Here is a 17,642-nt window from a genome sequence, read left to right on the forward strand (position 1 = left end):
TTATCATATTTTAACTAATTCTTTCACTATATATGGGATTTCTGTTTTGGGGATATACAATATAGTCATTATCGGCAGTGGCATAACTGGGGTCAAACACACGCTACAACTGCATATATCGCTGTATACAGCTGAACAGAAACAGATGTTTTTGCTCGACATGAAAACTGATGGAAGAGAATTTAAACTGTATTTATATTCAAAGAAGGGGAAATAATAGAAAAACTACGAGCGCCGTTGTTTGACGGAGAAAAAACTCTGCTGTTTTCCTGACATAAATTGCATTTGTGGTTTCAGGGTCTCCAAAATGACAAAGGGTGGATCCAGGGAGCTAAGAGGGCCACCCCCTCGGCCTTTTTTGAAAAATAATGAGAGAATGTGACTTTTGGGTCTTTGTGACTACCCTCGTTTTCAAAAGCACTGAAAAAGCCCCCAAATGTAGCCCCACCCTTAGAAAGGCAATAAAGAATACATAAAAAAATCCAACTGTTGGCCTTCAAAAAGCAAGCCCCCCCCCAAAAAAAATGATTCTAGATCCACCCTTGAAGAAGATACCGATTTTGGACTTCAGCGATATTATTAGGATTTAACACAAATGTTCATTGATCGTTCGATAGATCCTAAAACTAATATTTTCATTTTTACCTTTTTGTTAATGTTTTGGATTGTGAAATAAAAACACCACTGTACAACTGTGTCTCTCAGTCAATACGCCTGGCTTGTTTGAAATTAGATTACTTTGTTTTAATAAACGCAGGGAATGCTTTGAGCCTATGAAACAAACTTAACAATGCCCACTTTGCACCATACTGAAATCATTCAGAGCTGAACTGCTATATTTTGATTATAAATAAGTACTCCAAATCAACATGGCTATAATGAAGTTATTTTCACCAACTTAGTTTGAAACATGTATTGAAACAAATACCATGACTCAAGTGACCCTTTTTTTGTGGACAACTCACAAACTCAATTTAAACTCGGCCCACATATGACTGTGCACAATTACTGTTTTGGTTAAATTTGAACAAAACAAGAACAATTATCTAATTTGCAATTAAGTCTACAAAGACGCATGCTACGGTAACATGCTCCATGCTTACTCTCCTCGTTGCAAAAGTCTATCGCAACTCTGGAAGTACTTTTGGCGACGGCCGAAAATCCAGTCCAACACAAGGGTACCACATGCCATCCAACCACAGCACCCACTTTAAATGTCAAAAGTAAGATATCAAAAAACAAAACACATACTATGACGGAGCTGGTTTCCAGAAGACAACCCATCCAAAACTACTGCAGTGACAATCAGTCTAATCCCCGTTTTACAAAACAATCTCTAAAAACTTCCATTAGGCTCAACATTACAAATGTCTAGTGGAAACTTGGGCCTCAAAGAACACTGCGTGGTTTGAGGAAATGAAACGGACAAGACAAAAATGCTCCGACTGGGTTACACCAAGTGTATCCGCAATTTGCTTTTAAATAAAAAACCCTTACAAAAATCAAAAGCTTAATATTTGATGACATCTGGAGATGTGATCTGCCATGTTTAAAAACTTTCCATCGTAAGACATTTCCCGATGTTAATCACGTTACTCCTCTTTGGAAATATACCATTCTCATTTTCTTAAAACGTAGAGCAATTCAAATACATAACACATTACTGTCCCTAATCCTGTGTCTACCCTCGCCTCCAGTTTCACCTTGAGAAAATTCCATACGCTTTACCGTGTAAACATTACTACAAGTGGCTAGCTACCACATACATCACATTTTGAGCCTATGCCGTTATGACTATTGCATTGATCCTGATTCTCTAATTCATTCCCTGTGGCAAAAGCTGGCACATCAGCCTGACTCACAAAAATGACGTCCCAAGAGCGAGATTTCAACAAATGACTGTGACATGACCCTGGAAATGCAGCGGTTTACGACCTTTTAATTTTTTTCTTTTTTAAGCATAAACCAAAAAAAACATTTCAAGTCGTCATCCTGCAAGCAGCATCACTTGGCAGGATTTTTCGATGAGACGCGAGTTTCAACTGAATGATTTTACAAAATGAAAAAGCTTAATATGCTCCTCTTAAAAACTGCACGTGAGTGTTGATCGACTACAAACCAGGTTTTGATTTATTCAGCCCCCTTTGCACAGACTCAATGACAGAACGACGACAACAACACTACTCCGGCTGATATTGCCATGGCAACAATGGTGTCATACATCTAGCACCCCGTCTTCTTTATCCTGATCCTTGTCCCCGTCATAGAACTCATTCGCAGGCTCAATCCTACACAATGCAAAACACATATATTAAGAGCATGTCAGCTACTGAATATGGTGATTTTACTAAGAGGAATGAGTAGCGTCCACATTACCCGGCTATGGCTACAAATCGTACATGGGCCAATGGAAGCCGTTAGTAAGCATTAGTAAGTTGACCATTTCAGTTAAAAAGTGAATTCTCTGAAGCTGACGTTTAATCTAATACTGTACTGTGAATCCTTGCTTTTGTAACATGGTTGGCAAAGCAGGTGCGGCGTTCGGTCCATTCGGTTTCCTTTGGAAACAATTTTCCTCTCAGGTTTATTTAGAACGCATTAGTTTCCTCACAATGTAGAGCTTTCCCACGAGGTGCTCTTTTCACATGAGTTTAAATTGGTAAGAGTTATCCGCAATCCTTTAGTCAGTGGTCAGACGGAGATCAATGGTACGCTCGTCTCACCTCTCGTCTTGCTCCTTGGTGCTGTTCCTGACGTCGGGGTCAGCTTCCTCCGTTTCCTCCAGGCTGAGGAGGTCGGGCGGCACGTCCTGCATCTGAACACTCGGAGCGTGCTCTATACATTTGAGATTCTCTTGTACTGTCTGCCTGACTTGGTCTATGTACTAGAGATGCAGCCACAGGGAAAAATAACAGTGATTGACTAAGGTATACGTGGCACAACGCTCACAAACAGATGGTCCAAGCATGTATACATGCCTTCATTGTACAAAATATGTGTAAGAGTGGGGTGCCACTGTAGAAATGGAGTATCAGCTCATAAGCCTATAGAGTAAATTCGTTCCAGTCACAATGAGTATCGTAATACAAACCACTCATTATTGGTAGCGCTACGAAATTCACGCAATTTCTGCATAAAGTACGAGCCCATCCAACTTCAAACGCACCCGACGATCTTACCTGCTTTGTGTTGAGGTTCTCGATTCGAGTCGTCGTGTCGGGATGCAATGTGAAATCCGGGCCGAAGTATTCAAAGTAATCTGCAAAATGGATTCAGAAGCATAGATCTTCTTTCAAAACACTGCTGAATGTTGGTAAACTGTAATCGATTTATAAATGCTTACACAGCGTAAACTGTCTAGTGGGTGAAGACATTTTTCTCGTCTACTCACCGTTATATGGAAGATCATTGCTTATGTCTTCATCTAGTAGAAGCGCCGTCTCAAATGTCCTGAGATCAAATTCAATCAGAAACAACAGAGAGGGAATAACAACGATGGGCCAACAGCAAATTCCCAGCTACACCTGCAGAGACAAAGTGTGCTGGCCCTGCAGGAATACTGCTACTAGGTGTAACAAACCCTTTTATTTTGTCAGTGAAGCCTGTCAGTTGACAGAAGGCTATAGGGTAATGAAAAGGTGCGACTGAACTGTCTTGTAAGGATAAACAGACCTAAATAACACTTGACTGCCCTGAATGAAATTTCACTTGAATAGGCCAATCAGGGGATGAGAATAGGAAGCCATTAATACTACGGCGTCACTAAGCTTAGCTCACAAGCAGGTGGTATGCGCACACTGAACTCGCCTTTGACCTGACGCACGCACATGCACCTCAAGTCTGACAATGATTAAATGTATGTGTTAATCTTTACAAGACTTTGTACTGTGTTTTTCAATTTTCAATGGCGTGAATGTGAAGTGAAGAACAAGGAAATCAGCTGGTCCGAGGACAAGTTGCACACCTGTGTGCCAACGGAAAAATGGCGTCTGTTTGGATCAGGCAGGCAGCCGGCCAGCACGTGCATGGTGACAGTATGCTATCTGAAGTTGGGCAAAGCTTGTAAACGGATTATTGAACGAGGACGAATGCCTTACGGCAGAGAACACAGCAAGCATCGGAGTAATTAAACACCATAATTTATCATGGCTGAGCGATGGTGTTGACAATGTTGTTGCATGGGACATGTGGCCGAGTGGTTTAGGCTTTGATCAGAGGATTGGGGAGGGGGAAGGGAAGTCACTTTATTCCTATTTGCCTGTCTCCTACCAGGAGAACAAATGGGTGCTCGCAAGGGCAGATATGGGCAATGCGTTACCATTTGCACCTGAAATAGCAGTATCGAACTGTACGCTCCCCAGGGAGCTGAGATGGTATCAGAAATGTTCACGTCTTGTGAGCTTGACAAGCAGGGGTAACGATAAAACATCGACACCATCGAATGACACAAACACTCGGATACCCTGCGCCTTGTAAATGCTGTGATACTGTTAATACCAAGATTTGAAGTGATTTTAGTTGGGGGTAAATCCACGAATGTACATATATTGCGCACTGGAGCAAATCTTTTCCACCGATGCACGTGTACGTACCAGCAGCGGGCGACATTCCGGACGGTGTAGCCTCCTCCGCCCAGCACCAGGGTGGGGACGTTGAACGTCTTGACGAATTTGACGCACTCGCCATGGCCCTTGATGCTGAGGTTGAAGCAGCCCAGCCGATCGCAACCCAGGGAGTCCGCTCCACACTGCCAAAGGGGAAGACATCCACAGTTGTATCACTCAGATTAAACTATTCAGTTCAGCGGCCAAAAAGTCTGAGAGCTGGTCAATATCCGAGCAGAACCTAAATCAAGTCTCAGGCTACAAGATTTTTGAGAAAGAGTCTACTCGAAAAAGTTAGAGGGCCTGACATTTCAATTCTGGCAGAATCTTTGAAAACGGTTTTGAGAAAAATTCTACTGAATTGAAACATCACTCCCTCTAACTTGGTTGATTTGTGAATTTTAGGTCACTATATCCAGCAAGCAGCTTGCAATAGCTTTTGCATTTTATATTTCTAAAACTTTTCGAGGGAGGACGACGTTTGTACTCATCCGCATTTAGCAACTATTCCCGGAAGTTTTTCATGTTAACTTGTGTTGGGTGCTTTCTTTCTTCTCTGCTGTAGACAGATGTGGGTGCAAAATGAATCAGTAATGAATCCATGGAAAGGCAGTCTTACTGTCGCAACGTGGGATGCCATGATCTACATATTTCTTTACTCTGTCAACTCATGTTGATCTCAGTCGGTGGATGTCCACCAACTTCAAAGTATGATAGCCGGTGAAACGAAGCGCCTGTTTGTTTCACACGGATCTCGATCAGTGATCCCAAAGCTGATTTGCTCTATCCACTACATGGGTTCTGGTGTCAGTGAACCAACACCGAATCACAGATCGCAAACCGGATCCGCGGCAAACAAACAGGCCCGTAGTTACCGATGTTGACCCGCGTAAAAAAGACCTGTTCGGGAGATGAACACTTGGGGTACATGGTATTGGGGATCGTTCCGACTGGTCCCAAAGGACAACTGACCCTTGACCCCGGCTCAATGGTTTTTACCTGTAGGACGATACAGCTTGGTCGGTAGTACTCCATCACACTCTGGATGACCGGCTTGAAGAGGCCAAAGTACATCTGGTCATCAATGCCATCCTTGAGGGGGACGTTGATGGAGTAGTACCGTCCACTCTCCATGCCGATCTCATACATGTCGCCTTGGAAACAAAGGGGCAAAATCCGTCAAACAGCAGCTGTTCCACTCAATATACAACTGAATATCAATGAATACCTAAGACACGAATATTCAAATTTACATTAGCATTAAATCCAGAAGATTTCCCACAATGCATCGACGCCCACAAAGTTGGCATTTAAAATCCACTGCTGTTACACTTGGCAGGCAAAAAAGGGAGAAAACCTGTGAATGTTAAGAAAATGAAATCACATTTACTAATTGCTTTGTGTTGTTCAAACTTAAGGTTGGGCTCTGTCTAAAACTGTTTTCATTGTTCCAAAACAGCATGTACATTGACAGTTCTGTCGAGAGGTATATCTCGGGATATCAAGTTTAAAATGACGCCTGTCAAACTTGAAAAAGTAACATCAATTACTGATTTCATTGTAACTTTTGTAGAGCAAGCAAGACAACGATAAGAACCAACTCAAGCGTGTGTCTTGAAGGATCGCAATGGAAATGCCACATGACATATATATTCCCAGACACTTCATGGTAAATTTGTTCATTCTAGACTTTGTCCAAAAGTTGTGGCTAAGGCTGAGGTTAACACATATTACTAAAGAAGCCGAGGGCTCAACGGCTGCAAATATTTCCCATATACCATGTGTTTCTCTTAGCCATAGCCTGTCTTTCGGACACGGCCTTACCTGTGCCGGGGAAGAAGTGGTTTCCATATTTGTGGAAGGAGACGGTCATGACTCGGTCTGTGAGATAGAAAGCCTCTTGTACGCCGTCGCCGTGGTGGATGTCAATATCTATGTACAATACGCGTGGATGGTATCTGTTGAAGCGAATGTCGGGAAAAAGCGTTTAAAAATTGATCTGTCCCTGCATCACTCAAGGCTTTGTTTCCAAGCTTCAAACAGTGCAATAAAAGCCCTTCAGTAGCTCAGAGCATCTGCATGTACATGTATGAGTCCTTCGGTGCTGACTGGTTGTCTGTGGTCAAACCACCAACAAAAATCAACATATCACCATATCTTGATTCCACAGAACACATTGAACACTATTTTCATGTCGTGTTACTGATAAACGTACAGGAATTATGCATTGACCAAACAGCATCAATCCAATGACCGCCACATACACGTACTGGTGCATGGCCCTGAGTTCATCTCGTGTTTTAGAACTACCTGGAACTTTCCCAATTCCACAAGGAAGGAAAATACTCTAAAGAGACCAGTCAGTTGCCGGATTTTCAATCAGTAGGAATGGCTAAACTGTCTCAGGTATTTAGGACGACAGGATGTTGGGGCATGTGTCCCATTAAATATGCATAGACTTACTTCAGTAACTCAAGGATGGCAATGACAATATCGTTAACGTAGCAAAAACCTGAAGCCTCAAACTTTTTGGCATGGTGTAAGCCTCCAGCCCAGTTGATTGCTATATCACACAGCTGAAACAACAACCAGACGAATCACTTCATTAACATGTACACATGAATATTCATATAATATTCATTATCTCTAAGTATGAAATAGATGCAACTCATCACGTGGGTTATTCTATAAATTAGGGTCCAATTTTTTTGTGTCCCGGTCACATCTAGCATTTGATTTTATAAGTTCAGAACACATTTTCTAAATTCCAAGAGTGATGAATTAATGCAAATTATCCTGCCAAACAAACAGAAAGTTTGAAATCAATTTCAGTAATATTTCCGTGTCAAATAACAAAAGTCAGATGTAACAGGGACAAAAATATCCCACTTTTGGACCCTATTTATAGAATGACCCATATACTGAATAATTCAATGCCATGTGATCATCGACCCACCAATCTGATGTTGGGGATTTATTCAGGTGTCGTGTCATGACTTACATTGTTGTTGAGTTTTGTAGTTCCTTCGAGCGATGCCCCCGTGTACATGGAACAGAAGTCGAACAGACCGGGAAAGACCGGGCAATCGTCGCCCACGTTGTAATGGCTAAGATGCTTGGTGAATGTCTGTAGGTTCTGCGGGGTGACCCTCTGTAAGAAGTCGATGTAGTCCTCCGAATGGAAGCGACACATGTCGTGCATGTTGGCCTTGTAAGGCCGGTATACCTGCGTGCGCATAATAAGAGAGATAGGTAAAATCGCTTGACATTACGACTGACCAACGTCCACTCCGGGCAGCGGAATCCCCCTGATGAGCTATTTTCCAAATTTTTATAGAGAAAATTGAAAATCCCAACACTGTTACATCTGACCTTTGTTATTTGACATGGAAATACCACCAGAATTGATTTCAAACAATTACTATTTGTTTGGCAGGTAATTTGCATTAATTCATCACTCTTGGAAATTAGAACATGTGTTCTGAACTTACAAAATCATATGCCACATCTGACAGGGACACAAAAAAATAGACCCCTAATTTCTGGAATTACCCCTCTGACGAAAAGTCACCTTTCCCCCCCCCACTCAAACCTCAATACGACACTGCCCATACCAGCCTGAAAAAATTGAGAATTGATGTATTTCAGGGAAGGCAACGTTTTGTTCAAAGCCTAGTTCACACCTTCCACAAACCAAGCAAATATGGGGATTAACGGTGACAGCCACAGTGACATATTTACAATGGTTGTGTCGCACACCAAGAGCTACATTTCCCGCATTAAGGCAATAGCAGCTTGTCTTTAACAGGGTTCCCAGCGAAATTCCCTGATGTTCCCCTGATGGAAGTTAAACATTTCAGGATCATCATTTTGGCTTTATGGTCTGATAGCGTACACTATAGTGTTCGTGTTAGAAGTTACAAGGTTACAGGTGCACCACGGCTGCATTGATACAGAGAGAAAGAGGCATTTACTTCAAGTACACTGAGCTATACTACAAAGCCACCATAGCCATGCAATCATCCACAGGATTCACTGTTTGCTATGGACACGAGGCGAGAAAGTCTGACCACTGGACCTGTAACAAAACTCCCTGTTTTTTCCCTGACTGGAAAAAGGGGAAGCCATTTTCCAGGTTTTCCCCGATTTCCAGGTTTGGCTGGGAACCCTCTTTAACTACAAATTTGAATGCATTTCTGGATGAAATACTCTGGTCCTCCAAATCCACCATGGTGCAAGAGGACATTTTCTGCAGCCTTAACTTGTAAGGGGCATTAAGTGCCAAGCATACAAACATCGGATGGTCTACATTCTCCTCGATCCTACATAATCTGCCCAAGGCTCCGCGTAGATTTTAAAAGAAGTCCCATCTTACTTGAAGTTTCTTGTACAGCCCATAGTTTAGCACCAAGTTGTGTGTCAGCGATAGGCGGTGTGGTTTCATGGGATGCCCTGGTCCTAAAACAGTCACACAAAAGAACTCTGTCAAATGGCCATGAAAGTAAAATGGTTAAAAATACTGTTAGTCTTACTGAGATATAATATCGAAGATTAATATTCCAAGTTCACTGACATCGAAACCACAAAAACACGCTTGTGTAGAGTTATTTCTAAAAGATTTATTTCTAAAAAAGTGCATCACTGACGGGCAAGTCCAGGAATTAATCCAATTCGCATCTACCACGTGATGTAATTTTCACCTCATAAAAAGCAATGTTCAGTAAGAAGAGAATTAATCGTTTCTGTCTGTGCAATGTACATGTACTTGTGGTGCAGATCACAACCCCGACAACACTGCACACTTGCCGATAAAAGTGTGCCATTACACCAACACGTTATCAAAGAGGTTGTGCGGGAATTTTTTTAAAGTCCTCATTTTTAAGCTTGCATACAATTTCCATAAAAACGGCCAACCTGCTGCCTAAATACACAAATCCTGATGATGATAGCATTGAGGGGCACAGCCTACCAAAAACAAAAGGGAAACGAAATTTAATTTAGGGCCCACTGCGCACTACAGGGCGGCCCAGGTTGGTTGTTCATGATGCATAAAATTAAAAAGGTCAACTTAGTGCCTGGTTGTTCTGAAAACATGTTGAACATGCATATGTGGTAAAATGGTGACTGAGAAAATAATCTGAATTTGAGCCATATTTCTCTTGGGGAATCTTCTCTCTGTGCATCCCTCGGTACCACGCTTTGTCTTGAGAATGTACAATCACCCCTCGATATTTTGTCTTGTTATGTGACAATGGGCCATGCAACAGTGGCTGATGTGTATTGGGATGAATGAAATAAAGAAATAACTTTACATACCATAATGGAAATTACCAACATCCGCGTCGTAAAAGTAGGCAATGGTTTTCGATGACATTTTTAATATCCAGCAATTTATTTACGGTGCATCGCGTAAAAACTCACGAACTCAGTTCAAAGAACTTGCTGCGAAAAGAAGACGATAGCTTCATCTCTTCCACACACTTGCAACAAAACAATGGTCTTCCCTGTTGATCTCGATCTCAAGCTTTCTCATCGGACATACGAGTCTGCACGATTACACAACCTCTTTCTCTGCTCTTCGTCTACTTCGGTTTCAGTAATCACACGAAGTCACAGCATGCATAGCAAAACAGTTTTTGAATGGTTAACAAGCAAAGCATTTCATACGTTTTTTAAATCTTGTACTGTCTTGGGGAATTTAGTTTTATTTCAAAAACACCAGTACACGTGTTTTTCTTTCGACGATGGTCAATTGAATGGACATCATTACAGTGAAAAATAAGCCAAATCCAAAGCTTCAGTATCGAAGCACAGAGGGCGCTGTGTAGCGCTCTTAGGGGTGCAGACCAGAAAAATCAGTTGCCATAGACAACAGTGATACATATCCTCACTTCAAAAAATCAGGAAAAATACTCACAAGTTTCAAAGGTGTTCAAGACACATATCAAATTAAAGCACACTTCCCCATCTTTCATTTTCCTTTCAATTTTCAGTGGCTTAACCGATGCATGTTTTGAAGATATTTCTCTCCAGAGAAACTAACCCCTAAAACAGCCAGGAGGCCCATGGCCATTTTGGAAATTGATGCCTACACTCAAAAAATAGAGCAATTTGGAGGGCCCTGTTTGGTCCGATACTTTCAGAAATGCAAACTGACAGTCCTGCCCCTGCATTTTATTCACCTTTTTAACAAATCACCCAGTCCACGTGCCACAAAAGGTTCGAATAGCACAGGATTTCACAGCCTACAAATCGTCCAATTCAGTCCGCACAGGCAATTTTGCACCTATTTACTGGCCTGAAACCTTATGATGCAGACCAGTAAATATAGCCAACAGTGGTAAACATCTGAACTTCGAAAATCGGCAGGAAAACATGTTTAAGGGTTTCTCAGGCGTTTGAGACGTACATCAAATTAAAGCTCATTTTACAATTTTTCAATTTTGTTTTCGAATTTCCATTCATTAACTGATGAAGGTTTTTTCCACAGAAAATCACCTCAGAAAGCAACCGTGAATCCCCTCGCCATTTTGAAAAATCGATGCATACCTCTCAAAACTGGGACCGTTTTCGGGCACCGATTTCTTCCAAATCTCACTTACACATAAGTTGGCATTCGGCTTGATGTCCTAAACCTGTCCCTTCTACAAATCTGTTAATGGGCCACAAAATGCTCGGTTTCGTAGAAAAATTTGAGTACATAGAAATTGTGATTTGGCCGTTGCGAGCAGTTTTCGGCCTACAGCCTGGCTCAACGCTGCTCCAATTAAACATGAACGACTTATAGGAGATTCTTTAATTGCAGACCGGCCAGTCCGCTAAAGTATCTAGAAAAGTATTTACAACTCTCCGAGATCTTCGAGACACACATCAAGTTTATTTCACTGTCTTTCAGTTTCTGATAATTTTTGGCGTGGGACTGGCTGATGAGCTGAATCCTCCAGAGATGATCGGGGCTAGAAGGTAGCCCTCTACAAAAGTCCTTCGTCATATTGGGAAAAGTATGCCTTTGCTATTGATAAGCATCATAAAGGCCCAATTTCATCAAAATTTCACAGACGTTCAAGTTAATCCATCCATGGTCCACAGCTCCCCCCCGTTTGTACAAACCACACTGTGTGCGTGGTAAATGTCAAGGCTCTCGGAAAGTGGAAAAATAACAAAGGAGGGAAAACAAGAAAAGAAAACATAAACAGCAAAGGAAATGAAACCATCATTCTCTTTGGAATTTAAGAACTTGTTTCCTATTTGGCTGGGGCCACGACCCCTCCCACCGCGCCGATGCGCAGATGTTTCCATTTGAACACGGTAACAGTTGCATGACATTGGAAATATTAATTACATTAAATATACTCGTGAGGCCATCCATTTTTTAACTTGACAACTCTGTCGACTCAAGGATTCTAAACTCGTGTTTTGTGTTTTATTTACCACAGAAGAAACCACACGTGATTGCAGAGTATACAGGGTGGTTCCATAAAAAAAAAAAAAAGAAAAAAAAAGAAAGAAAAAAAAAGGAAACCCAAGTTTGAGGTGGTTGTTCAACACATTCTGCAATCCAGAGACTTCGTATTTACTTAGTGTAGGGATGAGTGGGGTGTTAAGCAATAATCCTGAAAAAATGGTAGGTTTAGATTAATTGGATCTCAAGATATCACCCATTACTGATGGAATGAACGAAACTGGTTTGTCCACGGGAGCTTCACTACCCATAAGCATGACTGAACGCAATGAAGACATGTAAAATTTAATTAACCAGCCTGAAAGTCGCCAAATAATAATAAGCATATGTATATGTCCTGTACTGCATGCGAATAATACTATGTATGAATACTACTGTTTCGTATCTTTCATTATGTGCAAACCTCAAAAGATTTTACTGTTATTTTCGTTCACGAGTACATTTCACCACTTCTTACTGGTTCACTCACAATCGCACTACAAGAGAAGCGTTTGGAAGTACCCGGAGACTGGATATTGCAGACCTAAGTTATCAAGTCACTTCGTCACTGAAAACAAAACATTGGTACAGTATGATGATAAAACAAATAAAATCGAGCTAGAAGGAGAATTAAATCAATACATTCAATGTAGTCAATATAAATGACTGAATAATAATAATTATTATTGTTATTATTAAGCAATTAATGCATCGTTGTCTGAGGTGTTTTCTTTTGTTGTAAAGCGTCTTAAAGGATGGAGAACAGTAAAATTCCGCTCACTTTCTTAAAAAAACATACCTCAATTAGCTGATGTTGAATCGTCACGCGTCCTCCCACTTTCCTGCAAGCTCGTTTGGTCGTCATCCTGTTGAAATATTTTCAAGCGAACGGAATAATTCTGTGATTTCAATGTAACTGCCCCCTGGGGGTGGGTGGCAGCTTCAAGTTTACAGGGCCAGACTCCATACCAGATGATTGATAATTGCCACACGTTGCCACCCCGCCGACAGAAACAAACGAGAAACAATACGGGTGCAATGAGGGTTCGTTTGTAAACATTATTACCACACAAGTCACATGGACAGCTTTGATTCAAGCGCTGGAGGGCGCACGGAACAAACATCATGATACAAATAGTGCCATAAACGTATTCATGGTGAACCTAAGTTTTCGTCTTGGGGTCGATCAAGAGTGTCCGTGGGCCAGAAACTAAAGTGTTAAAACTCGGGCGATTTTTGAACCAACGACTTTCATCAAGTCTTCCTCCGTTCCAAGCCCGTTTCATCAGCTGTCTCGTAATCAATCAACTGCACACATTCTGTCATGAAACGAAACCAAGCTGGCAACTTTTTTTTGCCTAGACCCAATATCTTCCACTCCAGCTCACATTTTGCATCTCCACGTAATCAAAGGTCGTCTTGACGGCCGCTCTGAAAACAAACACAGAAAACATATGAACATCGACATCTCGTTGCACCTTCTCGGTTGTTAACTGATTTTTTTTTGGCATTTCTTGCTCTTCTTCTCAACTACATGAAAAAGAGGAAACCGCCTGTTTTGGATTACAACTGTAATCAGAATCGCTTTTAAACTGCGATCTGTATTGTGACTGTAATCTTGGATTGGTCCATAGCAGTATTATACCTTTTCTTTCTCATGTCGTGCACCACTATGGAAAATGCAATGATGGGCATCGATGCTCCTCCAAGAACGAGTAATGTAATGGCCCACCATTCCAAAGCAGGTCTCAAGGGGACAGAGTTTGTAGGGTCACTAGTCGGAACATGATGATCTAAGTCACCTAAATCTAGCCTGTGAAAGGATATCAAGCACGCCTACTTTGTTTAAAAATATCTGGGCCCGAATCCCATCACGCAGAGGTGACTGAAGCCACCGCCAGCCATCTTACCGTGCCGAATACAAAGGTAATACAAAAGCTTGCTCGCCATAGTTAACAAATTCTGTTCATGGCGTTCATAACTACAATGGCCAGCAAGCCAGCCATCGCTGCCGTTTTCGCCATGGTAAAATGGCCGCTGGTGGCCTCGGTCGGTACAAAGATATTGTGAGTCCACAATTGTTTTATGTGACGTCCGTCATCAAGCATAACATGCTAACAGCTGTTCGCAAGTTCTACTATAAATTCCTACAGAGTGCTGCTTTACACTTCGTGATACCAGTGATAAATACAGGCGTTTCACAAGAGTGCGCCACCAAGAGTTTGCATCGCGTTGGCCAATCACATTGCGCGAAATGTGCCGTCCCAATACGCTTTTGCAAAGGGTTGACAGAGTTCGCGCGCTGTGATTGGCCAACGGGTTGCAAACTCTTGGAGGCGCACTATTGTGAATCGACAGTATTGGTATGCAATATTTTTTTCCCTGTTCAAGTACCTGCGATTTGAAGCTGTCATTTAGGTACACAATGCTTTAATTTTCACCTGTATCCAAGAGCTTCCTCAATTGCCAAACGCTCTCTGAAAACCATATGTTTCAGTTGTTTTGATGTCATTGTGAGCTGTTTCCTAGCAAAAGGATTCTTGATGTAGAAGGACACAACCGTTCGCCTGACCTCGGACAAGGCCCGTATTTTGTAGACCATCACGTCATCTGCACTATAGAATGAAAAACCAGTGACATTATTGCAGCCAAAATGAAACGAAAAATCACCAGAAAGGAACCAAATAGAAATGCTAAAAGTAGACTCCTGCAAGCAATTTGCAACGGGCTTCATACTCACTCTGTTATCTTTGGGTTTGTTAAGCAGTGTCCCTTCGCTGCACAGAACTCGTTGCAGGTAATACTCATTGTAGTCTTGAATTCCTCAAGTTTATCTGACTGGAACTATCACATGATATTACAGAAAGCGAAATGTTCCATTCTAGGTCACACTAGGTTTATGAATTACTGAAGAGTATTTTAATGGAGAAAACATAAGTTCAAAATCTGGAATAAAACTCAGAGCTTGAATCAAATTACAGGTTGGCCCATCACACGTAGAAGAAAAAAAGTGAAAGCGAATGGATTTATGGGAATGATAGGACATAAAGAAAAGTGTGACAAGACAATTTGAATCGAGTGGAGTGGGGTCGATCTGATTCGAGAAACATGCCGTCATACCCACGAGAACTCGACGTCGATTCTAAGTTCGATTCCTCCGGTGTCTATGAGCTCCGGCACGGGTTCTCGTGGGTCTGTAGTCGGTGCGAAAGTCGTCTGGTGACCAGTCTCTTCCCGGAAATTGGGCGGGGGAGGAGGGGGAGGTGGCGGTGGCGGTGGGGGCATTGGCTGTTCAGGAGCCGGCGTTGAGCCTGCGAACACAAACAGTTCGTTTTTTCGTTCAAAGTGTACGAGCTGCATCATGGCCACTTTTCTATGATGGAAATTTTTGTCTCGTCGGCCTACACACTTTTGAGCTACAATTAAGAATCCGTGTCAGTGACAAAGAATAACGCACAGCAAATGACCAGAGGATCAGCCGCGTAGAAAAGAAATTACGAACACTTGGTGACTCGACATTCAGAACAAGATGAATGACCGGAAACATTACCATGAGAGCACTCTGCTTTCTGGTGCAGAAGTGTTGCTGAGAACAAGAACAGAGGTACAAAAAGTTCCTTCATCTTGCTACCGGGAAGTTCCAATGCTCTGGGCTTGCTAGTGACTCAAAGCTCTACCATATTACACGAGCGCAAACATAAAAGTGTTTTGAAAAATAGGGTGGCCATGGCACCAAGACGAAAAAACTGTACGATTGACTGGATATGTTAATTTGACTAATTCTCGCTTCTATTTCATGGAGTTCAATGATTACATTCTGGAACCTGAACTTCAGGCCAAAGGTTCAGCCTGACTGGTTTCATTTGCTCACCAGGCACGCGCAACACTCAACCATCGTCGATTGCAACAAAGGTGACACTAAATAAGCTCATTGTAGAAACGTGTACATGAATGTTTGTCAACACCAAAGGTTAATGATTTAGCGCCTAAAGTAAACTTTGAAAAAGGCAAAGACGTCTTATAAAACGGACTCTAAGTCTAAACTTAGCGAATTTCGTGTGGGATCTTGAGCTCCTAGGACACTTGGGTTCGATATGGAGCACGAGCAGCTTTTCACTTCAAGTTAGCATTAAAAACCCGGGTCGGAATCTCCGCCGGCCTTCTTGTCTAATGACGTGGCAGAAAAGCTGCTTCAGACGCCTGGCCTTCAGGAGTTTATTGAGTGATAATATTTTTTGCTGTCATTTTGACGCCAAAAATGTTATGTTGACGTGCTCAGTGCGCACGGGCTCACAGGTGTGAGACCAAGAACTCCGAACTACCATTTTATCAAAGCCGTGTACGGAGTATTGAATACGGAAGATTCACAATAGTGCGCCTCCATGAGTTTGCAACGCGTAGGCCAATCGCGATACGCTGTCGACCCTTTCCAAACGGGCACTGGGTCGACAGATTTCGCACATTGTGATTGGCCAACGCGTTGCAAACTCTTGGAGGCGCCCTATTGTGAAATGCCCGTATTAAAACTTAACAGTTGAACTGATGATGTTGGTCTGTACGTGCATACCGAGGTTTTAAAAAGATCGAAATACAGCTGAACATGGGGGAGGGGGTTGTAAGATGGTCTGAAAAAGCCTTGGGATTGAGTTGCCTTTTAAATAAACCACGGAACCACGAGGTTTCCCGAGATCGGCAGATTGTCGTGGGAGGCATTTTGATCAGCAACTCTACGTCGCAAAGAAGAGGCTAATTTTTATGGTGTCCAAACGGACAGGGAAACATCGGCTTCAACATTTCAAACGCCGTTCTAAAATTCTCAAACGCATGTCGTGTTTCAACTTTTGACATCATAATTAAACGTCCCTACGGCGGTGCTGTTTATGCTTGGTATGCACCTTCAACGATTGAAAACTTGAATTGCGAAGTTTGAAAGTTAGACTAAGACATTTGAACGTTGAACCTGGACGTTTAATTAAAAAGTTGAACCAACACGTTTGCCTGGCATGTCCGTTTGAGAACACCATAAAGTAACGATGAATTCTTTAGCATGTGACATATCAAAGGGTCACCAATTTTGCCATGTGCAATTTTCGTTATCATACTGATCCAGCATAAGCCTTCAGGTTTCTGTCATATACGCACTGCCATGTGTGAAGGTTTGGGGGCTCTCTAAATACTGTGCTTGGTTTGACGGTCTATTTACCTATGATGGTGACAAAGTGTCTCGTACTTTTTGATGTTTAATTATGTTTGAGTAAAGATACCGTATTACATAGCAAACAGAAAAAGTGTGCAGCAAGGTTTTTTTCCTGGTGTGCCTTCAACACGAGCAGGTATGTGAGCCATGTGGTTTGAAGGCATAACTATTCAACACAGTCTGTTTTTACTGCTTCCTCACGGATAAATCTCTCCACCACGGAGCTCTCTGAGGAGTCCACGTTATCAGAGAATAAGACCAGCAATGTTTCAAATACTGTATACCGTTCGCCGAGTCACCCGTGGGGCCGCTGCATTTCAAGCCGAGCCCCAGGTGACAAAAGAACCCTGGGACGGGACGTGCAACGCTACTTTATACTAAGTCTTGTATACTTCCAAGA

General features: G+C 42.1%; 2 protein-coding genes across 2 annotated transcripts; both read right to left on the reverse strand.

Moving 5' to 3' along the window:
• Positions 1-719: 719 nt before the first annotated feature.
• LOC147797123 (histone deacetylase 3-like) lies at positions 720-10,398 on the reverse strand. The gene is made up of 11 exons (XM_087144449.1): positions 9,921-10,398; positions 8,980-9,062; positions 7,606-7,830; positions 7,068-7,180; positions 6,429-6,562; positions 5,604-5,758; positions 4,593-4,747; positions 3,392-3,450; positions 3,180-3,259; positions 2,724-2,884; positions 720-2,288 (listed from the first exon to the last, which is right to left on the reverse strand). Exons 1-11 carry the CDS (start codon positions 9,976-9,978, stop codon positions 2,216-2,218), a joined length of 1,296 nt encoding a protein of 431 aa, XP_087000575.1. The 5' UTR covers positions 9,979-10,398; the 3' UTR covers positions 720-2,215.
• Positions 10,399-12,088: 1,690 nt separating this feature from the next.
• Positions 12,089-15,826, reverse strand: LOC110985193 (uncharacterized). The gene is made up of 8 exons (XM_087144450.1): positions 15,596-15,826; positions 15,166-15,356; positions 14,786-14,889; positions 14,487-14,660; positions 13,691-13,858; positions 13,434-13,476; positions 12,845-12,911; positions 12,089-12,613 (listed from the first exon to the last, which is right to left on the reverse strand). The coding sequence occupies exons 1-7, from the start codon at positions 15,666-15,668 to the stop codon at positions 12,846-12,848; spliced, it is 819 nt and encodes a 272-aa protein (XP_087000576.1). The 5' UTR covers positions 15,669-15,826; the 3' UTR covers positions 12,089-12,613; position 12,845.
• Positions 15,827-17,642: the final 1,816 nt, after the last annotated feature.

The sequence above is a fragment of the Acanthaster planci genome, linkage group LG12 (assembly GCF_054643075.1).
Source record: "Acanthaster planci isolate LZ-2023a linkage group LG12, COTS_SCS, whole genome shotgun sequence".
Lineage (NCBI taxonomy): Eukaryota > Metazoa > Echinodermata > Asteroidea > Valvatida > Acanthasteridae > Acanthaster > Acanthaster planci.

Excerpts from the sequence above, each read along its gene's own strand:
- LOC110985193 (XM_087144450.1), bottom strand. The coding sequence starts at position 15,668 with ATGAAGGAACTTTTTGTACCTCTGTTCTTGTTCTCAGCAACACTTCTG. Across the intron at positions 14,890-15,165 it reads TCGACGTCGAGTTCTCGTGG|TTCCAGTCAGATAAACTTGA; the intron begins GTATGACGGCAT and ends ATCATGTGATAG. Across the intron at positions 13,859-14,486 it reads GAGGAAGCTCTTGGATACAG|GCTAGATTTAGGTGACTTAG; the intron begins GTGAAAATTAAA and ends ATCCTTTCACAG.
- LOC147797123 (XM_087144449.1), bottom strand. The coding sequence starts at position 9,978 with ATGTCATCGAAAACCATTGCCTACTTTTACGACGCGGATGTTGGTAAT. Across the intron at positions 5,759-6,428 it reads CCACTTCTTCCCCGGCACAG|GCGACATGTATGAGATCGGC; the intron begins GTAAGGCCGTGT and ends TTTGTTTCCAAG. Across the intron at positions 3,260-3,391 it reads CAATGATCTTCCATATAACG|ATTACTTTGAATACTTCGGC; the intron begins GTGAGTAGACGA and ends TCCATTTTGCAG.